A 25,347-nucleotide genomic window follows, 5' to 3' on the forward strand; every position below is an offset into this window, starting at 1 on the left:
CATTAAACACTTTAACCACTGAACTGCACCCCTAGAGTCTAAACTGAGGTTTCTGTATCTGCACCAGGTGGAGAGTCCTGGTACCTGCCCTGTGTGGTGGGTTGTGAGGATTAATTACAGCCTCACATGGGAGGCACTGATAACTACCGGCTATCCAGTTGAAGTCCAGCTATCTGCAAAAAGGTTCTCTCTTAGAGGAGGGGAATGGAGGCGGAAGAGGGGGACCAGCCCAGGCAGATCAATTAACTCAATCCTGGAGATCAATGACAAGCTATACGTGGTGACCAGAATGCCCTTTGGTCTGGATCAATGACTCCAACAGAACACGGCGTGCCCTTGGCTGGTAGCTACAGCCCCACACCCTCACATTTACTTGATGAGCCCTGTGCTTCAGTCTGTGTAGCTTCCCACTCTGCAGTGACATCACTGGGAAGTGATTTCCGCTCTGTCTCCTACCGTGTGTCATCTGTTTTGGGTGAGGTCTGAGTCATTTTGAATCTTATTTCTGTCTTCCAGGTTATTGGCATTCCCGTCTAATTGACTGCGAATTGCAAGTGTTACGAGTGTCTTCCCTGTTCCTCTCCATTTAACATCTGGGACTCTGGGTATGGAAAAAGTGGTTATAAATCCCCAGATGTCAGGATGGGGGATGTGGGTGGCTGAACAAATCTGGAACATAGAGGTGCTCATCGGCATTTTTTTTTTTTTTTTGGTACTGGGGATTGAACCCAGAGACTCTCTACCACTGAGCCACATCCCCCAGTCCTTTCTATTTTATATTTTGAGACAGGGTCTCGCTAAGTTGCCAAGGCTGTCCTTGAATTGCACCGTGGCCTTTATGAGAGACCTGGTAGCTGCTGGATTCTGGGAAGGGCAGTATGTGCTGTCCAAGGTGGAAGGTTCTGGCCACCCACAGGAGAGATGGAGATGGTGCGGGGAGAATCTCCTAGGACCAGCCCCATGTGTGTGGGGGCGGTTAGGACCCTTGCCTCTTCAATTTGTAAGACCACATCAGTCACCACCAAGGGTCCCTGCCTGCCTATGGTTTACAAGGATGAAGCCGCCCCACTCTCCTGATGGCGACTTTAATGCCACTCAGAAAGGATTAAGATCTTACTTAAACATACACACAAAGCTCCCTTGGGCACAGCTGTCAAGCTGAAGAGCTGAGGCGGCAAACCTTGTTTAAAAAAAAAAAAAAAATAGAAAGCCAGCAATAAAGTTGGAAACTTCACAAGGGAGATCCCTGTGTTTAGAAGCCAGATGGGTGAAACCGGTCCTAAAAACATCAGCTCTGGTCTCCCCACTCTCTTGCCCCGTCCCTGCTCCCACAGGCGGAACAGGAAGAAGGCAGAGGCCTGACTCCTCCAGAGGAGAATGAGAGCCACTGCCTCAAGGGCCAGATTCTTCTGTCTGAGGTGGGTTAGTCCAGGGGTCTGTGGCTGCTAGAGGAAGAGACAAGACTTCCTTTTGGGTTCAAGTGCTACCTACCTTGGCCAGGCAGGTGCCACCTCCACCCACACCTCTGATGCCCTCAGTGATCCGGCTGCACCCTTGCAGATTATGCAGCACCCTTATTCCATTTGTTGCCTCACTCCCAGCCCCCCAGGAACCCTACAGGCAGATCTCATTAGTTCCCTCTTCAAACTTAATAGGACCAAGAGAGGTTCCCACATGGCAGGGCAGAAACTAAAAGCCATCAGCCAGTTCCAAATCCTGCCCTCTCCCCTTTACCATGACACACCTCCCGCTCCAGGTGGCTGTCCCCTTCCAGCCCCCCAGAAATAGAAGAGTCTGCCTCAAGGACAACCCTCTGAGACAGGAGCTTTAGTGATGAGGAGCCTGTGTGCGCTCTGGAAGCCTGGGGCTGATCACACCCATCAGACCACGGCCCACCCTCCCTCAGCCCACCTGGTGAGGCTTACCCCTTGGACACGGGGCCCACATGCCTACCTGCCACGACACCGGCCACGTACACAAGCCCAATGCGGGTCGCTCCGTGCACCATCTCCAGAGGCACCCCCACCAGCAGCTGCAGCACCACGTTGAGTGCCAGGTGTTCTACCCTGTGACAGACCACATCCATTCATTCATTCATTCATTCGACACTGTGTGCCCAGATGCTGGGGATCCAGGAGGGAAGAACACTGTCTCTACCTTTGAGGAGCTCACCATCTGGGAGGAGGAATGACAATGCAGACAGACCATCTTGGAAAGAGTGGCCCTTCCAGTGGACAGAAGCACATGGACAAGGTGGTGACTGGCAGTATCTGCACCTGCCACCATGAGAGGGACTATCCACATCTAGCAGCTCCCGTGGGTCCATGCATGAGAAGCCACAGCTCAGAGAAGGCAGTAACTGCCTTAGATGGCTAGTTAATGGCTAGCTCTCCAATCTACCTGACTGCTCCCCTTCATTCACCAGGCGCTGTGGTCACTCTGGCTCTCTCTCGTATTTGTGTGTGTGTAGTACTGGGATTGAACACAGGGCCCCTCACATGCTTATTAAGTGCTCTGCCACTGAGCCACATCCTCAGTCCTTCTCTATTATATTTTAAAAAACTCATTTATTTGCTCTAACTTGTTATACATGAGAACTGATATTGAAAGAGAAAGACGGTCTCAAAATAAATGCAAGTATTAAAGAGATCTCCTGTAATTTAGTAATTTAAATCATTCCTTTGACGTCTTACAGGGGAGCTGGGATTGGTGTCACACACCTGTAATCTCAGCTACTTGAGAAGCTAAGGCAGGAAGATCTCAAGTTCAAGGCCAGCCTTGGCAACACAGCAAGATCCTGTCTCAAAAATTATAAAATCGAGGGCCTGGGATGTGGCTCAAGCGGTAGCGCGCTCGCCTGGCATGCGTGCGGCCCGGGTTCGATCCTCAGCATCACATACAAACAAAGATGTTGTGTCCGCCGATAACTAAAAAATAAATATTAAAAAATTCTCTCTCTCTCTCTCTCTCTCTCTCTCTCTCTCGCTCACTCTCTCTTTAAAAAAAAATAAAGTTACTTAAAAAAATTTAAAAATCGAGTTGGGTGTGGTATTATACGCCTGTAATCCCATCAGCCCGGGAAACTGAGGCAGGAGAATCATGAGTTCAAAGGCAGCCTTAGCAATTTAGCAAGGCACCAAGCAACTCAGTGAGACCCTGACTCTAAAATACAAAAAGGATTGGGGATGTGGTTCAGTGGTTGAGTGCCCCTCCAAGTTCAATCCCTGGTACCCTCTCCCCAAAAAATAAAATAAAATAAAAAATTGAGCCAGGCACGGTGACATATGCCCGTAATCCCAGCAACTTGTAAGACTGAGGCAGAGTTGTGAGTTGGAAGCCGGTCTCACCAACAAAGCGAGGCCTTGAGCAACTTAGGGAGACCCTGTCTCAAAATTTGAAAAAAAAATAAGGGCTCAGGATGTGGCTCAGTGGTTAAGTGCCCCAGGTTCAGTTCTGGTACCTAAATGAATAAATAAATAGTTCTGGGAATGAAGCCTAGTGGCAGAGCACCCCAGGGTTCAATCTCCACTAGAGGCAAAAACAAACAAACCCCAGAGAAGAAAATGACCTGTGGAGGAGGTTTCTTCCTCGTGTAAAAAGGGACCTTCCACTCTGACACTCTCCAAGGAGTTTTATTTTTTGAGGGGAGAGAGACCCCAAGCTTCCTTACTCTGTGAATGCCTTTCATTTGCACACTCCTACTCATCTGGGGCCAGATCGTGTCGCCAAAAGCACAGGGTGTCTAGCCAAGTCCATGTATTACCAGAAAAGATCGTAACATTACTATTATTAAATCAATGCGCGGCTTTCAAGTTTACAAAGCATTTTAACATCCATTATCTCATTTAAACTGAGCCTACAGCACATGGACAGCTCCCCAGGGACGGTTCCAGTTATGGTGTAACTGGTCACAGCCCTGCTCCTGGTCTGCAGAGCTCTGCCTGAGCTACATGGAGGACACACATGGGCACCTGCTTATTCAGGAGGGCACCTGTGAGGTAGCTCAGACAGGCTGGACGTGTCTTCGATTCCCAACAAGCTAGAATCTTCTATCCTCTACAGGCTGGGCTAGCAAAAGGATTCTGTGGAGATGAGAAAGACCAGGAAAGCTCACTGGAAAGAGGCTGGTGACAGGGTCACAGTCACTGAGCTGAGAGATTTTCCGGGGCCCTCATTTCACAGCCTAAGAACCTGAGACTAGAAGAGGCCAGGTGAGGAAAACCCGGGGCTCCGACTCTTTCTTCTCCACGTGATGACTCTTGGATTCCTAGGCTCACAGGGTCTCGGAATGATAGGTCACCTTGCTGGGACCTCCCTAAGCACTGGCCAGCTGCTGTTCCTATCTCTTGTCTACTCTACCCACACCAAGAGCCCTTTCCTCAAAACCCACAGACCTGGAGAATGCCCTCAGGCTCTCCCTGGCAGGCAAGGCCTCCTGAGAAGCAACTGTTGGCAAAAGGCCCAGGGCCACCCTGGGGGCCTCGGTGGAGGACATCTGTGCCCTGTCTGCCGTAGGACACTGCTCTTAGCACCAGGAGGCAAAGAAAGGGGAGAGGTGGCTTTGGAGGCATTGGCTTTTCTTCTCCCTTCTTCTGTGGGGCCAGGAAAGGTCAGAGGGCAGCCCTGAGAATAAAGCTTGTAGTCAGTCCCACCCCACGTGCAGCCACAGGCTTGGGGAGCCCAGGCAGGAAAACCTCAGTTTCTGTGGTCTTTGGAGCTTGATTCATGAGAAGCTGAAGCATGATCCCCCATTCCCTCTGCTCCTCAGCCCCGTGCAGGACAGGACTGGCAGGGGAACAGCCTCAACCAATGGTCCTTCTTGGCTGAGAATGGTGACGTGCCTCAGTAATCACGTTGAAGTATTCCTCACCCTAGAGCAACCTCCCGAGCAGGGGCAGCAGCTAGGGGTGGGCTGTTGTTCCTGCTATGGAGGGATCGAGGGCTTGGGGGACCTTCCCATTTCCACCCCAACTCAGGCATCCTTAGGCGTTTTCCCAGCGAGGAGTGAGCTCCTTCACTACGTGGGAGGGGCTGCAGGAGACCCCACCAAGGCTGGTGCCTGGGGTCTCTGTTTTCCCAACTTGGTGCTTCTACCCTAAGAACATTCTCCGGCCAAGATTGCTGCTGTTCTGGCATTTGGACCTGGGTGGTCACCTGAACTGCTCGTGAGTCCTGATCCTATGGTAAGAAGTGCCAGTGAGAGGGGCTGGGGCTGGGGCTCAGTGCCACCACGCTTACCTAGCATTGGGTGGTGCTGGGTTCCATCCTCAGCACCACATAAAAAAATGAATAAATAGCCGGGCGCGGTGGCACACACCAGTAATCCCAGCAGCTCTGGAGGCTGAGGCAGGAGGATCCTGAGTTCAAAGCCAGCCTCAGAAATGGCAAGGTGCTAAGCAACTCAGTGAGACCCTGTCTCTAAATAAAATATAAAATAGGGCTGGGGGTGTGGCTCAGTGGTTCAAGTGCTCCTGAGTTCAATCCCCAGTACATAAAAAAAAAGAATGAATAAATAAAATAAAGGTATTAAAAAAAAAATGCCAATGAGGGCTGGGGTTGTGGCTCAGTGGTAGAGCGCTTGCCTAGCACGTGTGAGGCACTGGGTTTGCTCCTCAGCACCACATAAAAAATAAATAAAGGTATTATGTCCAACTACTACTAAAAAATAAGGGCATGGGGCTCTGTAAACAGAAATTATGAATATTTCCAAAGTTCCTCAGAAGACCCTCACCACACATGGAAACCACTTTGGGAAGAAGGTGATTCCAATAAATTATTCCTTTATTTCACTAATGGGAACACTAACACATACATGAGCCTGGCAGCTGATCCCATGTCCCTCTTTGCCTTGGCTACCAGGAGCCCAGAACAAACTTTCAATCTACCTCTAGCAAACACACAGACTCGTGTGCTGTGCGAGTCTGTGCTCATCTCTCCTCTGGCTTTTTCACGTTCCCCTGTTTTCCCTTTCCCACACACTCTCAATAACTGACCTGTGCATTCTGGCATTAGATAAGCTTCAAGCAGCCATCTCAAATCCTGTATCCAAGTGGATAAAAATAAACTAAAAAATCAATTTCAGGGTCTCAGGGGATGTAGCTCAGTGGTAGAGCACTTGCCTAGCCTGTTCAAAGTCCTGGGTTTGATTCCCAGTACTGCCAAATTATATATGTGTGTGTGTGTGTGTGTGTGTGTGTGTGTGTGTGTGTGTACAATTTTCAACCCCAGTGTTTGAACCATTATTTCCCTTTAGGGACGCTTCACCGTACAAGGAAGACAGGAGCTCACCCTGCATGCATGAAGATGTACGTCAGGTAGCGCCAAGCCTGTGCTCGGAGCCGGGGGTGGTAAACCAGGGAGTTCTTCAGGTAACGAGGATGGGTCACCTGCAGCACAAACTGGTTCAGCGAAACTCCATTGTAGATGAAGAAGGCGACCTGGATGAAGCACAGAATAGAAAGGACCTGTCACTAGGGAAGGAGCTGCCCAGGACCCATCCGTGTGCTGATGGACACTGGGAACCACCCAGGGGTTCCTTCCTCAGAGAAGGAAAGACACCTCACAGCCAGCACCTCGCTCAATGGCCAACCAGGCCTCAGCCTACTTCTGGTTCATCTTTTTGTGTTCAATGCTCCCAACAGAGTCACATGGTGTCTTTGCCACAATTCCTACACGGGCAGGTTTGGAGGATTTTAACTGTGATTCTAATAATCATTCACTCACCCATTCCATGTAGTATTGTAGGGACTGGGGATGCAGCTCAGTGGTAGAGTGCTTGCCCAGTACCACACATACACACACACACACACACACACACACACAAAAAAAAAAAAAAAAAAAAAAAAACAACCATTATGGTGAAATCCGCACATAATCTACCATCTATTTACCATCTTAACCAGTTTTTCAGTGCACAGTTTGGTAGATTTACATGCGCTACTGTCACCACCATCCATCCACAGAACTAACTCCTTTCATCTTGCAAACCTGAAACTCTACACCCACTGAACACCAATTCCTCATTCCCCTCACTCCAACCATGGACAACTACCATTCCTCTTTCTGTGTCCATGAGCATGACTTCCCTAACTGTCTCATATATATGGAATCACACGTCCTTCTCCTTCTGGGACTGGCTTATTTGACTGAGCATGTCCTTCCTCTTAAAGGCTAAATAATACTCCATTGTATGGATCTACCACATTCTGTTCGTCCATTCATCTATCCATGGATGCCTGGGAGGCCTCCACATTTGGGCTGTTGTGCAGACTGTTCTATGGACATGGGTATACAAATACCTCTTCTTGTCCCTGCTTTCGATTCATTTGGTATACACTCAGAAGTGGAATTGCTGCATCGTGTTCAATTTTTCAAATAAATGCCAGAGTATTTTCCGTAGCGGCTGCACTATTTTATACTGCTACCAACAGTGTACAAGGGTTCTAGTCTCTCCACATCTTCACCAACTGTCTATGTAAGTTGATTCTGCACTTGACAAAAGTGTACCTATTTAGGCCCTAAAAGGATATTTATTTTGACTTATTTTTTTTTTCTGAAACTCTCTTTAAAATGTACCATTTGTGTCCCTGTGTTCTTAGATCATATGAATACCATTTAAGGATGTTGCAGGTTCTGATATGGGCTGAGACAGTGACCTCTTCCTCAGCCATCAAAGGAGATGGTGTTTTCACTCCTATACTAAATGGTCCCAAATTCTTTAAGACTTGGGTCTGCTTTTTATTTTTTAAATATTTATTTATTTATTTTATTTATTGTAAGGGAAGGTACTAGGGTTTGAACTCAGGGGCACCCAACCACTGAGCCACATCCCCAGCCCTATTTTGTATTTTATTTAGAGACAGGGTCTCACTGAGTTGCCTAACAGCTTGCTTTTGCTGAGGCTGGCTTTGAACTTGTGATCCTCCTGCCTCAGTCTCCTGAGACACTAAGATTACAGGCTTACACCACCACACCTAGCTTTATTTATTTATTTGGTACTGAGGATTGAACCCAGTGGGGATTAACCTCTGAACCACATCCCTAGCCCTTTTTTTAAATTTTTTATTTTAAGACAGGGTCTGAGTTGCCTAAGTCCTCACTAAGTTGCTGAGGCTCACTTTGAACACGAAATCCTCCTGCCTCAGCCTCCTGAGGCACTGGGATTACAGGCATGCACACCACACTGGCTCAGGTCTGGTTTTCAATTTCCTTCTCTTCTGTTGTTTCTCTCACTGCCAGATTGCCAGCTGTTAACTTTTTACTGCTCGCTAGCATTGGGCCCCTGTGTAGTAGCACACCACCCCCCTCTGTGTTCTATTTTCTACCTGTTATGGAATTAGAGAATCAGGTTACTAGAACTGTATGTAAAATAAAAGGCTTGGGCTTTCCCATGAAGGGCTCTGAGATAGTTTATTTCAGCTGTTTGAGCATTTTCCGGTTTCTTCTGAATTAGCAGTTCAAGTTCACGCTGAGGTTTCCGGAAATTTGAATCAATTTGGATACATTTAACCCCTCTGGACCAACTTGGGCAAATTATTTGAATTCTCTGGTCCTCAGTTTCCTTATCTGGAAATGGTACCTAGATTTCCAGCATGGTCATGAAGTTTAAAAGTGATAAAGTACTGGTAATCCCAGTGATTGAGGAGGCTGAGGCAGGAGGATCACCAAGTTTGAGGTCAGCCTCAGCAATTTAATAAAGCCCTAGGCAACTGAGCAAGACCTTGTCTTAAACTAAAAAATAAAAAGGTCTGGGGATATAGCTCAGTGGTAAAGCACCCCTGGGTTCAATCCCCAGTACCCAAAATAAAAGTAGTAAAGCACACAAAGAACCAGTCTCGTGCCTGGCACACACTCAGAGAAGGAAGCTATAATTAGTGTCAGGTTAAGACCTGCTGGGCTCAGCCTGGGCATGGCTTAGGCGCTGGCAGCTGTGTTCCTCGGGGCTCTCTGAGAAGCTTCCGTCCACCTCACACCATGCGGGTGGCCTGGCAGCAAATACAGCTTCCAAGGCATCTCATTATTATTGGTCCTCAAATAGCAGTTAATAAATAGACCAATACAGTCAGCGCTGGAAGAACGAGTCCAAGAATATCTCAGGGAAAAAAAAAAAAAACTCGCAACTTCAATATGTACTTGGAGGAAGCCGTAACAACAAACAGGAGCTCTAAACCACAGAGCAGACTGAAGAAGAAAGATGCCACAGAGCTGAGCCATCCTGCCATCTGATGAGGCAGGAACTCTGCAAGGTGATGACCAGGCCCAAGGCTTCGGAAAAGGAACAGCGCGAGATCATGCAATGCCAAAGGGAAGTCAAGCACCCATCAGGAACTGGAGGTGGGGGGGGGGGGCGCTTAGTAGTGCCAGGGTTGAACAGCCATAAGAGCTGAGCTCCGTGGTGCACAAAGTATCTCCCAACTCTTTTGCCTAAGCAGGAGATTTTTTTTTTTTTTTTGCAATAATAATAGGTATGGCTGATTCTTTTAGGGGAGAATGTTCTTTAAAAATATGTTTAGCCCACGTTTACTTGTTCACAAATACTCCTTCCTAGAGGTATTTGTGTGATGCTTTTGTGTTCAGAAAACACCCCAGCCCTTCTTTCACTTGAAAGAGGCATCCTTCCTACCGGCGGGTGGGCGTGGTTACTCCAGCTTTACAGGTGGGTCATGGAGTCCCAGGGGAGCCAATGACGGGTCCACCTTGTCCATCGGGGGAGGAACTAAAATAAATGGACTTGACTGAGTTTGCCTGGCTGACTCAGGGGCCTCAGGGGGAACCCCCACACTGGTGTCCCTGCAACCATGTACCAAATCAATGAGCTAATTGCACGGTTTCTGTTGCCCGTTGTTTTGGGAGGAGTGGCCATCTGGGGACTTGGCTCCAGCAAAAATTATTTGAAGGGCTGCGGTTGTGGCTCAGTGGTAGAGCGCTTGCCTGGCATGTGGGAGGGCACAGGGTTCGATTCTCAGCACCGCATATAAATAAATAAATTAAATAAGGTTCAACGACCATCAAACTTTTTTAAATGGCTTGAAGTGATAATTGGAACATCTTGGCAGTCCACCTTCATCCTTTGCTGGAGGGGTGTGCCTCCTCCCCTTCGTGAACTCTGAATCCTCTTGGCTCCTCTCCTCTCATCCCCCCCTCCCCTGTTCTCCCAAGGCTGGGCAGCCCCTTCCCCACCCTTGTCCTTGCCTCCAGCAGTGTGACTGTGATCATGAACCAGGGTGGGGGGCAGCAGGTGTAGCTGTCGTAGTACCACTTGCGGTCAATCTCCCGGGGTAGGGTCTCATAGGCCACGTGGCGGATCAGCCGCTGTGAGAGGCTCAGCCCCTTCTCGTCCAGCAGGGCCTTGCTGCTGAGCCTGCGGTTGCCCTGCAAAATGGCCTGGCGGAAGCTGTTGGAACGCTTGTTGCCCATCTGTGCAGGAAACAGGGTAGGGAGAGGGTCAGAGCTGGGGCCTCTGGGACACCCCCCCCCCCGCCCAACAGTGTCCCTGTAACAATGTACTTAAACCGGGCCCAACTCCACATTTCATTTTCTTTTTATTAGAGTCGATTAGATAGGGGATAGGAAAGGTAGCAGAATACAACAGTCACTAATATGGCATTATGTAAAAATGTGGATGTGTAACTGATGTGATTCTGCAATCTGCATTTGGGGTAAAAATTGGGAGTTCATAACCCACTTCAATCTAATATATGAATTATAATATGTCAAGAGCTTTGTAATGTTGTGAACAACCAATAAAAAAAAATTAAAAAAAAAAAAAAGAGTCGATTAGAGCTGGGCACATGCCTGTAATCCATGCAACTCAGGAGGCTGAGGCAGGAGATTACAAGTTCAAAGCCAGCCTCAGCAACTTAGCAAGGCCCTAAGCAACTTAGCGAAATTTGTCTTAAAATAAAATAAAATAAAAAAAAGAGCTGAGGATGTGGCTCAGTGGTTAAGCAGCGCCCCTGGGTTTAATTCCTGGTACAAAAAAAAAAAAAAGAATTGATTAGGGGGCTGCGGTTGTGGCTCAGTGGTAGAGCGCTTGCCTAGCATGCATGAGGCACTGGATTCGAATATGAAGCAACACTCACTGGCCTCTGATTATGTTTGGGGGCTATTCTAAGCACTTTACATCTTTTGGCCCATTTGATACAACTGTGAGATGAGAACTAGGAACACTCCTGCTCTACCAGATAGAAAACTAAGGCACAGAATGTTTCAGGAATGCACCAAGTTCAAATCCAGAGCCTGTATCTGATTTCACTTTTACCTTCTTTCCATTCACTCCTTCATCATCCATCTATCACAATTTGCTGAGCAATTACTAAGGGGCAGGAGCACTGCCAGACCCAGGGGCAAAGGGGTGGGTACAATGAATGGTGTTCAGGACAAACAAGTCACCAGCAAGACAGCTGCCATGAGAGCACACAAGAGGGAGCCCAACTTGTCCCAAGGTGGTCAGCCTGGGCTTCCCTGCGAAGGTGACATCCGCTGAGAAAGAAAGAATAAGTAGGAAGCAGAGTCCTCAGACACAGCGGAGAGGGAAGGGACAAGCAGCCCTACCTGCTATCTGCAGGGCCCACGGAGCCCAGGGTGGGGGTGGAGCCCAGACAGAGGCCAGGCCCTACCCTCAGCGGCCCAGACACATCCCCCATAGAGTTCTGGCTGCCTCGCGAAGAGGTCATCCTGACTCGCAGAGACCAGAGGTGGCCTCGCGGGCTTCCAGCCTCCAGAAGCCAATGCAGCCTCCCCCTACACTCCAGGGACACACACTAGACCCTTCCCATGGGGAGAAGTCCTACGGACACAGCTCTTCCAGCCCCCGAACCCACCTAGTGAGGGGATTAGCAATGTATTCCTGGGGCCACGGGCCAGCAGCGGACATCGGGCTAGGCCTGAAGGAAGGAGCTGGACAAGGCTGGTTAGGAGAACCAGGCTGGAGCAAGGCACAGGGATCGGAGCCTTTGTCAGAGGAGGACAGCTGGGAGGATCTGGGTTCAGACCAGGCCAGGTGGTGGGAGTCTCCTCTGTAGAGCCCCCTTCTCACTCCTGAGCCCTCTTGTCTCTCGCCTCCAGTGTCTGGCTTCCAGCCTCCAGTCTGCAGCAGGCCATGACAGCTGAACCCTCCAGCTAGTCCAATTCCTGTCCCCTCCATGCCTACCAAGCTGGGATGGACTGCTTCTCAGAGGCTCGGGAGTTCCAAGTATGTAGGCATGCACAGCATGTGTGTACACACACACACACACACACGCACACACACAGGCACACGCACACTGGCAGCTGATGGCCAAGGGATGGCCAGGAGGAGGGAGCAGGCTCAGGTCAAGCCCAGGAGAAGCGGGATCCGTAGGCACTCAGCACGTAGCTGTGTCCGCCTCACGTCTAAAGCTGTGCTGGGCACAGTCATTACCAGAGTCTCAGGCCTCCCGGAGTTTACAAGGGAGGGAAGGGTGAATGGCAGCAGAAGACGGGGTGCTCTTAGTTACTGGGTGCGTGTTAGCATGGCCACATCATGAAAACGGGGACTGAAGCTTAGGGTGAGAAATTTAACTGATCCATAGTACTTCAGAGTCAGGATTCAAATCCAGACCTGCCTGACTCCAGGGGCAGAGTAGCCTAGATGGAGCTTTCATGCTGATTAAAGAAGCCTCTTCCTCCAGGCCTCAGTGAGGAAAGTTCAGGCCAAGATTTCAGTCCCCCATTCATTCCTCAGGCAGGCATCCTGTGTCGTCCACAGCCTGCACACCCCTCCACGACACCCCTGTCGGCTCAGCTGTATGCAATGTGACACATCATGAGAGGCCTGGGAAACTCGCTATTGGGGCTCTGGATAAGGTTGATTCATTCTGCTTAGGTTGGGACTGGCAGAGGCTCACAAAAGGTACAAAGCAGTCTACGTGGAGGAAGAGTATTAAGATACAACAAAAGCTTCCAAATGTAGTCCTTTATCATACTTGATCCTTGCAATAACCCTAAATCTTTGGGTTTATTGTACAAATGGGAAAACAGAGGCCAGGGAATCTTTCCCAGTGAGCAGCAAAGGTGGAGTGAGAACCAGGGCCCACATCTGCCTCCCTCCCTCCAGGATGCAAGTTCTTGGCCCTCCCCAGAGGGTCCCCCTGGTGAGTCCCTGCTGCCCGGTCTCAGGGCAGCACCACCCACATGACTCCAGGCTACGGTTGGCTGCTCCAGCTCAGAACTTCAACACAGAAATCTTAACAGCAGCAGGTTACTTGCTGTGAGCTCACAGAGAGGCCTCTGGGATGGAGAAGCTTCTCTCTGGCTCAGCAAGCCCTCACTCTGCCCTGAAACTGGGCAGTTGTCTTTGTTGTTGTTGTTGTTGTTGTTACTGGGGGTTGATCCCAGGGGCACTTTACCACTCTTGTAGCAGTTATCCCATCCCCAGCCCTTTTTATGTATCATCATTATTTTGAGACAGGGCCTTACTAAGCTTGCTGGGCTGTCCTCGAAAATGGTGATCCTCCTGCCTTAGCCTCCACAAAAGGGAGGTTCTCCTGTGGAACTGGGGAGGTATCTTGTGGCACTACACATGCTGACACTGGGGCTGTGCAGGCTCAATCCCATGGCACAGTCTTTGGTGACAATGCTGGGCTCCAAGTCACAAGGACTCACCTCTGTTGTCCACCCCATAAGTCCTGAGTATCCCCACATTCCCGGTTCCAGCTCAGTTCTACCCCAGGCTTTCTCGGAGGTCTGCTCCCTGGGCTTCTCTGAGCAGCAGGAGATTCTTCTCTGCCTACAAGGCCTCTGTGCAGCTCCCTGTGGCAGCTGTTAAACGTGCTGGCCCCAGGGCCACGGCCAGCCGCTTGGCCAGGAGGCTGCGGGAGCAACCCCTGGGCACCCACATCACAGAGGTCTCCGTGGTGTGATGGCAGGTGTGATGGCAGGTGTGGGGTATGGGTGCCCCACATGATACCTTGGAGCTCCAAGGGGAGTCACCCCACCCCTGCCCCCTCCACAGGTGACGTGAAGGGAGGTGGATCACCTCCATTTCACCAGCTGGGAAACCAAAGACCAGTCTTGTACTCATCTCACGAGTTCACCCGGTTTCTCCTGATGTCCCGTCCACCCAGAGGTGGGCAAAAGGCTGCCTGCTTAACCCCACTGACCCCCATTCCAACCCACCACAGTAACCCCCAAATAGCACAGCATTTACCCTCAGTAAGGAGGAAGTCTCTGTTCCAAGATGCCCGACCATAGGGCTGGACGTATGAGACGTCCATCTCTTTCCCCTTGGCATCTGCCGGCCGGTCCAAGTTGCTCAGCTGCTACCTTCCAGGGAGGTCTGGCTGGACCTCCTCAGCATCTACTCCTTAGCTTCTTCTCCTGCCAGCAATAACCACCCAACTCCTAGACTTCATTTTGGCGGAAGTGACCCCACTCCTAGCTCTAGGGACAGACACTGATTGGTTTGAGTCAATCGATACATTCTACTGACCCAAACTAGGTCAGTGGAAGGGAGGAAACCCAGGACTTGTGCATGAGCTACCACAAGAAGAGACTGTAAGGTATGGCCTGGGGGTTAAGTATGTAAGGGCTGGAACAGCTGCAGCTACTTCGCTGTCACAATGGGAGGTTCTGGAACGGACAGGAGTTGCTTTGAGGAGGAGCTGCTACTGCAGAAACCAGAACCAAAAGCCAGAGGCCTATCTACCTGGTCCCTAATGGTACCCTTTTGTTTGCTGAAGCCTGGGCTTTTTAAAAATACTGTGAGTCAACAGATCCCCTTGTCGGAATCTCTTTCATGTATCTCAGTCACAATCCCCAAACAGGCCCTGCCCAGTGGAGAGGGCCCCAGAGCACTCACCAGGTTGACAAAATCCTGGTAGCAGATCTGCCCGTCCGCATGGCTGTCGGCAAGGGCCAGGAGTACCTCCCTTTTGTGCGGGTCCAGCTTGGAGCTGTGGCTCTCGAGAAGGCTCCGGAACTTGCCTGTGCTGATGTAGCCTGTGTTCCCGGGGTCAAACTGGGGGGGGGGGGGAAGCATACAGCAGAGGGCTCAGCAGGATACCACCCCCTCCTCCGGGGACTCACGTGGGGACCCAGATTCCCACAACCACTCACAGGCTCCTGTCACCAGCCCTCTGCCAATGGAGGCCCAGGTGGTGTCCGGGATGTCCCTACGGCCCCCTTCAGGATCACCCAATCCAACCCTCTCACAGGACAAGGAAACTGGGCTCCTCTCGGCCCAGCAGACGGTGGTGAAAGCAGGAATGAAACGGCACTACCCTACACCTGTCCCCAGGGAAGACCTTCCTGGGGACAGGCGCAGGGTAGGGGAGCACAGGAAGCACAGCCTGGCAAGCCCTTCCCTACCTTGCCGCCAGCCCGTCCCAGGACCCACTCACACACCCCACACCCGCAGGACTGGCACCACCACCCCCTCCAGAGGCGCTGGGCTCTGTAGTTTTTGCCTTGGATTTTCTGTGTGTTTTACATCAATCTCTTTTATCCCCTGTTGCTTTGCACACCTGGGTCCCTCCATCTAGGATTCCTGCCCTCCCTCATCTCCCTGGGAGGCTCAGACTCTCTTCCCAACTACTCCCGTATCCTCTTCTCTGGAAGGCTCTCCTGGGGCACGGCCGGCCCGTCCTGGCTTCTCCCCTTCACTCTGGACAGGCTCTGGGCCTGCCTCCGGCTCACACTGCTCTCTGACCGCCTTCACCTCCTAGCCGGCCTGCGAATTCCCTGAAGGCTGGCATCACGACTTGTCCCAGGTACTTAGCACACGGAGCCTGTGCTTCGGGCACTCAATCAAGATTTGCCGGATGAACAGGCGGGGGATGTTCAAATGAACAGACAGGCGCTAATTTTCCAGGAAACACCTCTCATGGATTCATTTAGAAAAAGCAGGATGGTATTCATCTGTCCCAGAGAAGCCCTTAACCTGTCTGCCCTTCCTTCCCCACACAGCCCACTGGATGCCAATCCCCACACGCTCCCTGCTAGGAAATGACACTCCACACTACTCCGTGTCTCTCATCTCTCCTGGGTGCCGAGGGTGTTCCTGTTTGCAGAGGGCTTCTCCACAGGCCTCTCAGGGCATCCCTGAAGATGCTGCTGTGGGTTGCTCAGGCTTTAAAAGGCAGTGGAGGGGGCGCTGGGGCTATGGCTCAGTTGGTAGAGTGCTTGCCTCACATGCACAAGGCCCAGGGTTCCATCCCCAGCACTACACACACACACACACACACACACACACACACACACACAAGGCAATAGAGGGGCTGAGCTGTAGCTCAGTGGTGGGGAGCTTGCCTACCATTCACAAGACCCTGGTAGGCAATCCCCAATACTACAAAATAAAATAAAAATAAAAATAATAAAAGGCAACAGACATTGGGGACATATGTGCGTACAGGACAAGGGAACCTAAGAAGGCCAGAGCCACATTTCCCATGTCTCTGGATGAGGTGAAAGAAAGTGACTTTGGGGAAGCAGATTCTTTGTGCTGTATTTCTATTATTTATTTATTTATTTTTTTAAAAGAGAGATGGAGAGAGAGGGAAAGAGAGAAATTTTTTTTCTTAATATTTATTTTTTAGTTCTCGGCGGACACAACATCTTTGTTGGTATGCGGTGCTGAGGATCGAACCCGGGCCGCACGCATGCCAGGCGAGCGCGCTACCGCTTGAGCCACATCCCCAGCCCCTGTGCCATATTTCTAGACAATCCAGAGCAATGGTCAGGAGTCATGGTCAGGAACCTTGTAAAAGGCGGGGGCTCCAGAATTCTCACACTCCTACCTTAAACAGAGATACTTAAAGCAGAGAAGAGCCCCCAGACAGCAACAGTTCTGGCCTCCTTATTGCTCAGAGGCAGAAAGTGACCCTAGAGAAGGACCATGGCAATGGGTGCCAGCAACCCCTTCCATCCCCAGAAGCCACCTGTGCTAACTCCACTTATCACGGGAAAGCACTCGCCTGCCCCACCTGGTCCCACATGGGCCTCAGTGTTGGGAGGGCAGATGGGTAGCAGGGATGGGGTACAGGTCCTGGGAGACCTCCAGTGGACACTGTAGGGCGCAGTGGTCTGCCACACGGTGTGAAGCCTCTCTGGCCCGCAGCCGGGGAGGAAGCCCAATGGTTTTGCGTCTTCTGGGAGCAGGGACACCAATCCCCTCCCAGGGGCCTCCTGGAAGGCCTGGGAGAGCTCTGGGGTAGGGGGCTGGGATCAGCACCAGACAAAGAGCCACCTGCTCTCCTCCTCAGCCTCCCCCTCCAGGGCTCCCTGCTGTTGTCCTAGTGACAGGGGCTGCCCTGTAGCTCCTCTACCCCCCAGCCCCCACCCTGGCCTGCCCACCCTGCCCCAAGCACATTACAGGCTCCACGCTGCGGAGAATGAGCTGGAATCGGGCCGAGCCTCCATTCTCTGCCAAAACTCCACCTTTCATGCCAGGGCCAGACAGGCCAGACAATGGGGGGTCACTGCTACCCTGATACTGAAGCCTCAGGGACTCCAGACGCTGACTGCGGGGGCGGGAGAGGCAGGGATGGGGCCAGCTCCTGAGCTCCCCGGGTGCACTCAGGACATCTTTCAACCACATCCAACACCTGGGCAGATGAGGGCAAGGGCAGAGACGGGCAGGGGACATGGGGTCAGAGACAGAGAGAAGATGACAAAGAGACAAAGAGAGTGAACCAGGGGGAGAGCGCATGCCCAGAAGGCAGGAGAGAGGTAGGTCCAGCACCCCAGAAGGAAGCAGGGAGCTTCTAAAGGAGCCTGTGCCCCTGCTGGGGGGCAGCAAGGGACATGGCAAATCCTATTCTTGGGCTGGGGATGTGGCTCAAGCGGTAGCGTGTTCGCCTGGCATGCATGCGGCCCGGGTTCGATCCTCAGCACCACATACCAACAAAGATGTTGTGTCCACCGAGAACTAAAAAATAAATATTAAAAATTCTCTCTCTCTCTCTCTCTCTCTCTCTCTCTCTCTCTCTCTCCTCTCTCACTCTCTCTTTAAAAAAAAAAAAATCCTATTCTTGTGTCGGCCACTAGTGAGGGTTGGTATAACTCAGGGTAAACAGCTGGTGCCTCGGCTGCCCCACCTGTGACTGGGCTGAAGCAAATAGGGCCCAGCTTGCCAGGGTCCGGGGGCTGTGACACCAGCTTCACCTGCCTCATTCAAACAAGGGGACACCTCTCTGCCAGGAGGTGCGGCAGACCCTCTCTGGGCACAGCCGCTGGCCCCCTTCAGGCCTCTAAAGTGGGGGAGATCATACTAGCAGCATGGTTCTGAGCTTTCTGGAAACTAGCCCTGTAAATGTAATTTCCTCTTAATAATGTGCCGGGGCTCCTGAGGCACCCCCTCCCTCGAGTACTCTGTGCCCCGGATTCACCTGAGTTGGCAGTGGGATGAGGTTGGGGCTGGGTGGGTTCAAGGCAGCCTGGTGGGGTGGGGTGGTCTGGGCAGCTGGAGGAACATGGGCTGTGAATGGCACAGGGGCCTCCTGAATAGGGACTAAGATGGGTGAGGGGGCAAGTCCACATTCAACCGGAATGGAGGAGGGGAGAGGCAAAGGGAGGAGAAAGGAAGGAATCAAGAAGCTGGCCCTCGCACACCCCCCACCCACCTGCCTCGGCCTTGAAAAGATCTTCCCTTCCACAGGATTTTTAATCCCACCAGTGCCAAGCCCTCTGGCCCCTAATCCCCTAGGTCACTAGCTCTCCCCAGACTGAGGCCAGCCACACACACATACACACACACACACACACACACACACCTCTGTCATCTCCCTTCTCCTACCCTGAGCCCCTTCCTGGGGCACTTAGCCCACCTAGGCTGGAAAAATGGTCTACCCCAGTTTTCTCTGTATTGCTGCCATCTGGGTTTACTTCCCCTCTTTGGGACCAGAGGTGGGAGGAGAGTCCCCGGAAGAAGACCCCACCCCAGCTGCTGTGCCGTTTTGGGCAGTTCATTCTGCCACACTGCCTCAGTGTCTCCATCAATCAAGTGGCAGGAGCTCTCCCTTCTCGAGGAATTGTAAAGGGTCTACATCCATCCCCGTGCATGTGAGATGCACACCATCAGTGACGGAGGACGGGGAAAGAGTCACAGCCCACACTGCACAGATCCATTCTGAATCCTAGCACAGTCAAGGGGCCAAGGGCAGGTTTGGGATCAGGATGAGGTGGCTCTACATGGTGGATGGGATCATTTAGGTCTGTGCTGCCAGAGGGTCCTAGTGATACTGGAGAGAGGGACAACAGGTTAGGGACTCATAAATCTTAGTCCAAAGACCTGGAAGGAACCTTGGTGATTTTCAAACTGTACTACAAAGTTCTTAGAGGCTGTGGGGCTTCTGATGCACACAGGCAGCACTGAGGGGGACTGCTGAGCAGCCACCAGCCTTCCTTAGGCCAAGCAGCTCTGCCTTGAGCCTGTGTATATACTAGCCTTCTACCTACTACCCACCTAAAGGACAACACAGTAAGAACTAAAATATTTGGAATGTTTGTTCCATATCCGGTACCTGAGCTACCTCACTGAAATCTTAGGCCACTATCCATCCCGATTTACCTGGGACTGATATGGTTTATACCTATTCTCTCAGCATGATTATTAACAGTGTCTGGGGCTGGGGATGTTGCTCAGTTGGTAGAGTGCTTGCCTTGCATGCACAAGGCCCTGGGTTTAATCCCCAGCATTACAAAAAAAAAAAAAAAAAACAGTGTCCCCTTCATGTTCAAAGTGCCCCAACTAGGCTGATAAATTGTTTGGGGTGGGAGGGAGGATGAAGGCACCAAGTACTGAGTTGCTGAAGTTTGCACAGATGGTAACTGATGCAGATAAACAGGCAGAAGGGCTCAAAGCCTGCTCTCTCTTCCATTAGTAGGATTTAGGAACTAAATAGAGTTTGAAAGACTCTAGTTCCATCCTCTCACGTGTTCATCTAACACCTATTTACTAAGGATCAACTGTGGGGCAGGTACTGTTCATTCTATGGGAGGACGGGGAAAGAGTCACAGGAAAACAGGTGCAGGGAGCCAAGGGAGTGAAAGAAACTACTCAAAGAGAGTTTCATCAGCAGTCAAGATGGACATGATCTGAGGTTCCTCCATTGGGTTTGCTGCCCCCCCATCCCCATCCCCCACTTTCCCTTGGTTTTCTGCATCAGCTTATGAAACAGAGTCCCTGTTGCAGGATTGACCCGCCAGTATGTGTTTTGTGGAACTCCAGGTCCAAGACAGTACACGAGACAAGGATTCTGTGGTCCTATAGTTTGGGAAATCCTCTTAGAGGGAAATGATGGGCAGGAGGCTATATAGTGAGGAGGGCTCTACAAGGAAAAGTGGAAAAATCTGTCTGATTCTGTTCAGCTGGCATTTCCCAACCGACTTTGACCTTAGATCACAGTGTTTTTTCACAGAGACACTGCGTGGAATTCTCCCTAGGAAAAAAGCATGCGTCCACAGTAGAGTCATGTTTCCCTTTCAGGTAACGCAGCCCCCTTGCTGGTGGTAAAAACCAACCCTTCCCCTCCACCTCATGAATGGCACAGGCTCTCAAGGCAGCTGACACTTTGCTGGAGTCCTCCAGCAAAGCTAGAAGTCTGTGAGATGCAGGCCCAGCCAGAGGGTTGACTGGGGACACCGGGTCTCAGGAGAGCCTGAGAAATCAGTGACTGGCCTAATGGGGCCGCTGAGCTAAGCGCTCAGGGAACCAACTCCGCTGGAGCTGGGATTGCCTGCTCAGCACCCAGGACAGCAGCTCCGTTTCCCCCTCCTGGATGCAGGCTAGCAAGCCTGGCCAAGGCTTCCAGCATTTCCTCGGCACCAACAGAGCGTAAGACAAAGAAGAGGGGAACCCATCTATTTCGTATCTATTATGTATGTGTGACTTGCACAAAATGCATTTCTAGGACAAGTACATTTATGGTTCCTGCTGCCAGCACTTGAAGTCTCTCTCCTAGGAAGACCCTCTCTCTCCCACTTCTGTAGGGGCCCAGGACCTCACTGAGAGCTGTGAGCACTCATGAAGATCCCAAAGGCAGCCCCTGGGACGCACAAACCAGCTGCTACCCCATGAAGACCTCAGGGATCTGGGAGGTAGAACCTGGGATCTGAGACAGGTTCCCATCCCCATCTCCTTCGTCTCCTTGCTATCCACCAAGGCAGAGTGCATCCTGGGAAACGACCACAGCACAGGCGTACTGGAACTGGGGTGAGGCGCAGGCAGCTGCCCTCCCCATGGTTTGGGGGACCTCGGCTCACCTGCTGGCTCCTTGCATCATTACAAAGCTTCTGAGCAGAGCAGAATTAACGAGGCTGCTCAAGGGTTTATGGCTCAGCAGAGCTGTCCCCACCCAACAGCCAGAGCCCACCAGGGAACTCTGGTGCATTCATGGATATTTACAACCCCATAAATTAGGTCCTGGCTGCAGCTGCTGAGGTCAGGAGGTGAGGTGACGGGGGAGAAGGCGCTCTCTCTTTCAGTTTTCCTTCCTTGCAAATGTGGATGCTAATTTGCCCCATAGAGAAAACCACTGTGTGCCCTTCCCTTGACCTCTTTCCCCTGACTCTCCAAAATACTCACTTTCACAATTCTTCTGTTGTTTTTATTCTCCCACCAACCCCAGATCAAGTGTAACTAGTCCCATTTAACGGATAAGGAAACTGAGATCTTGGAGACATGGAGATAACCAACCCGAATGATCACAGCATTCCAAGTGAGGACCGTGGACACCTCTAGCTAGCTCCAAGAGGGTGAGGCAGGGATTTCCAGAGACCGTGAGCCTCCATGGGAGGGGAAGGGAACTGCTCCTAAAACCCAGGTTCTGACCCTCATGTCTTCCAGCCTCCCCAGATGGAGGCAGTAGGGGCCTGGTGCTCCCTGCTCCCCTGGGGTTTGGCCAGACCAGCCCCTCGCCAGCTGGAGAAGCTGCAGTGATTCCAGGATTCCCAGTTGTATTATTTCTGTTCTTTTAGCTGTCACTCTGGGGACAGCTCAGGACTCACAAGAGACTTCTCCTGAAAGCCCCAAGCCAGGCTCCTGAGCATTTGTAGGTCACAGAGCTGAATCCTAGGGATTGGGGCTGGCAGGGTCATTAAGGTGCCAGACACTATTCCCTCAGCAGAGAAGGGGGCATCCTGGCTTGAATGGAGGCTGAGTGGCTGGGGACAGTCAGCTGGTCTAGAAAACCACCTAGTTCTCCAGGCACCTGGACAGTGAGCAGAAGAGGAGACCCCAGATCTTCCCTGGAATGCAAGGAGCTGGGATGGGGTGGACAGTGCGGGGTGGGGGGGGTGAGACTTTCTACCAGGTCCCAGCCCTCCCTCCCCCCAGAATATACCTCAGAAGCCCCTAATCCTCCCTGCTCAGCGCCACCCCCCAGGGCCTCTCAGGCAGACAGCCCTGGATCCCCTGCCTTTGCTATGTCACAGGCTCTGAGGGGGCGTTGGGGGCTGTGACTCAGAGGCAGGCCCCTTGGGTACCAGGAGCAGGCATAGTGCCCAGGCTGACTCATCTGGCCCAGTCTGTCAGGGTCACCTGGGGACTGAAACTCCATCAAGACCATAAAGCCAGGAAGGAGCAGCAGACAGGGAGCAGCAGGAGTGGGTGGGAGCAGAGAGGGGGTCTGTCACCTGCCCCATGTCTCCCCTTTAGCTCAAGTTCTTATCCTCTGCTGCTTCTCCTGGAAGCCACTAAAGTATCTCAGAACTGAGATTGAGAGATCCGGCAGAAGGAGGGGAGTAGGAAGCAGGATAAAGGGGCACCAAACTGCCCCTTCACTTCCTACAGCCCTTCTACCACATTTCAGAAGCCTCTCAGAGGACTTGGGGACAAACACACACCCCTGCTACAGAGGCTTCTCATTTGTTCTGTGCCTTTGGGTAGGACCCATCCCTACCGGCCTTAGTTTCCTTCTCTGTAAAGACAGGACAACACCTTCTCTTGGGACTGCTAAGTCAAAATGAGATGACAGACATGTGCAGACAGTAGACACTCGGCGTTTGCTCTCTCAGAAGAAACTTTACCCAGAGAGAGACCTGTACTTTGTTTAAAAACAAACAAGCAAAAAAAAAAAAAACCCACCCAGGGAAAGAGGCTGAGGGCTACCTCTAGCTGTTCATGGCTCAAGATACACTGGATTCATTTCCCTTTAACAGGACAGCGCCCTGGGCCCAATGTCACCACCAGTCACCAACGAAAGTCCAGCCGGAAATGCCAGGCAGAGAGGAGGCTGGTCCAGCCCACTAGGTGGCCAGACATCTGCCTCTTCACCTCTACCAGGCAGGCAGACAAGCCAGGTGACCAGAGACGAGCACTTGGGCATCAGCACTTCCCAGGTACCCTTTGTCCAAAACCTTCTCCTCTTTCTTTCTGGAAAATTCATTGAAGAGTGTGGTTTCCCAGTTTCTACCCTAAAAAAGGCAACTTGATGGGGAGAAAGGAACCCGGACTGGCTGTCCAGACACTGATTCAAGACCAGAGTCAGGGGCTGGGGTTGTGGCTCAGCGGGAGAACACTTTTCTAGCATGTGTAAGGCGCTGAGTTCAATTCCCAGTGCCACATATAAACAGACTAATTAAATAACGGACCGTTCACAACTAAAAGAATGTTAAAACAAACAAACAAACAAAAAGACCAAAGTCAGAGCTTATTTTGAAAACAGTGTTCATTTCTTTAAATTCTAATAACATACAACAGTATTTATCAGGTGCTCACTGCCCACTGTGCCAGGTACCACACACACCACCCTGTCCTCACAATGCCGAGAGGCAAGTATTATTCTAGGCAGTTTACAGATGAGAAATCTGAGGCTTGGAGAGGTTGCCTGGCTTGCCCATTGTCACACAGCTAATGGGAGAATGAGGATTTGGCCTAGACATGTGTCCCCTACCTGCCTTAGTCACCACCCAGGGCATGCAAGCAAATGGGAGTCTGCAGGGCCTGGTGGCAAGAACACAGACGCTATGGCATTATTATAGAAAGTGACCTCACAGGGCCACTGACCTCTCTTTCCTCATTTGCAACACAAGCAGACTGGACAAGATGCTTCCACTGACCTTCTAAGAACCTGTGGTCCACATGGTGGCAGGGGTGGTGGGGAGAGGCATGCAGGGGCACATGGATGTGGTAGGCCAATGGTTAGGACTTGCTCCTGGACTAGATGTTCTAACCCAAGAGAGCACATGCAGGGCTGTAATTTGACCTGCCATTTGTGCAAACTTACATGTGCATGGGTGACAGGCAGGCAGGCAGGCAGGCAGTGTGTGATCTGGGATCCCTTGTCTCTGCTGCTCAGCTGCCATCAAATGCATTTTTTTGTGAGTGGTCAGGGATAAAAAGGTTAACTCCAGCTGATTGATGGGGTCACTGAAGCAGGGGCAGGGCAGGGAATCTGGCTTTGTGGTGGAGGTGAGTCCACAGCCACAAGAGTCCCAGAGGCCACTTGGTAAGGGGTTGGGGGTACAGAGTGCAAAGGGAGGCTTTGTCCCCCTCTGGGAACTGTTCTGATGGTTAATCGTGTGTTCCGGGAGCCATGGCCAATGCTGCTGTCTCTGGGGCAGTGTTTTCTCTGTGCTCCTCACTAATCCACTCAGCAGTCTCATCTGAACCTCTTCTCAGTTCCCAGAACCCCTTAAGCCAGCTTGCAGGAGGACTACAAATGAGATGGGCATTGGGTCAGGCGAGGGGAAGACCCCCAGGCTAGGAGGAGTGGGGCTGGGCAGAGGAGACACTGGGAGAAAGAAAGGAGAAAAATCCTCTGGGCTTAGAAGTGGCTCTCTCAAGGAACCCAGATCTCAAAAGTGGTCCTTGTGTTTCCACCCAGCAAATTTTGATTCCTAGTCAAGACCCATCTGTCAAATGTCCGCTAGGAATCAGATAATGCAAAAAGCAATTCCACTTTCACTTAATTCTCCAGTCATCCTGGAGTTAAGGATCATTGTCCCCATTTTATATAGAAAAAAATAGAGGAACAGAGAGTTAATATGATTGTCCTCAGTGACAAGCCAGTAAGACTTAAACTAAGGTCTGGCCATCTCCAAATATGAGGTTCAGCCCCACGAAGCCCATCTAAGCTGCCCCATGCTGTGTTTGTAGCATTTGTTTAGAAGTTTGGTGAGATAGTCATACTTGTCTACTTCCCATCGGAGAGACTGACAAAATTGGGGTTTCTTTATATTTATGGGGGTCTGGGAAATGCATGTTCCCAGAGAAAGAGGAGACAAAATCAAGTGATGACCAATTCTTTCTACTCCCTTTTGCTCTTCTGAATTCAAATTGTGCCATTGTGCCTTGTTGACTTAACAGAACTCTGCTCCAAACCCCTTTTCTCATAAAATAGTCAAAGATCTTGGAGGCATTTTTTTTTTTTTTTTTAAGGATGAACCTGC

The 25,347-nt window shown here is 51.2% G+C and overlaps 1 protein-coding gene across 6 annotated transcripts in view; it reads right to left on the reverse strand.

Moving 5' to 3' along the window:
• The window catches only part of Rhbdl3 (rhomboid like 3), a 50,404-nt gene that overhangs the window by 19,000 nt on the left and 6,057 nt on the right, over positions 1-25,347 (reverse strand). For 3 of the 6 annotated variants that reach the window (XM_078042487.1, XM_078042486.1, XM_078042485.1), the window contains 4 exons: positions 14,819-14,977; positions 10,192-10,416; positions 6,289-6,437; positions 1,954-2,066 (listed from right to left, as the gene is read on the reverse strand). In XM_078042487.1, coding sequence (XP_077898613.1) covers positions 1,954-2,066; positions 6,289-6,437; positions 10,192-10,416; positions 14,819-14,977 — 646 coding nt within the window. The remainder of the gene's footprint in view (positions 1-1,953; positions 2,067-6,288; positions 6,438-10,191; positions 10,417-14,818; positions 14,978-25,347) is intronic. The other 3 variants (XM_078042490.1, XM_078042489.1, XM_078042488.1) reach the window with 1 other exon arrangement.

This window comes from Ictidomys tridecemlineatus, chromosome 3 (assembly GCF_052094955.1).
Source record: "Ictidomys tridecemlineatus isolate mIctTri1 chromosome 3, mIctTri1.hap1, whole genome shotgun sequence".
Lineage (NCBI taxonomy): Eukaryota > Metazoa > Chordata > Mammalia > Rodentia > Sciuridae > Ictidomys > Ictidomys tridecemlineatus.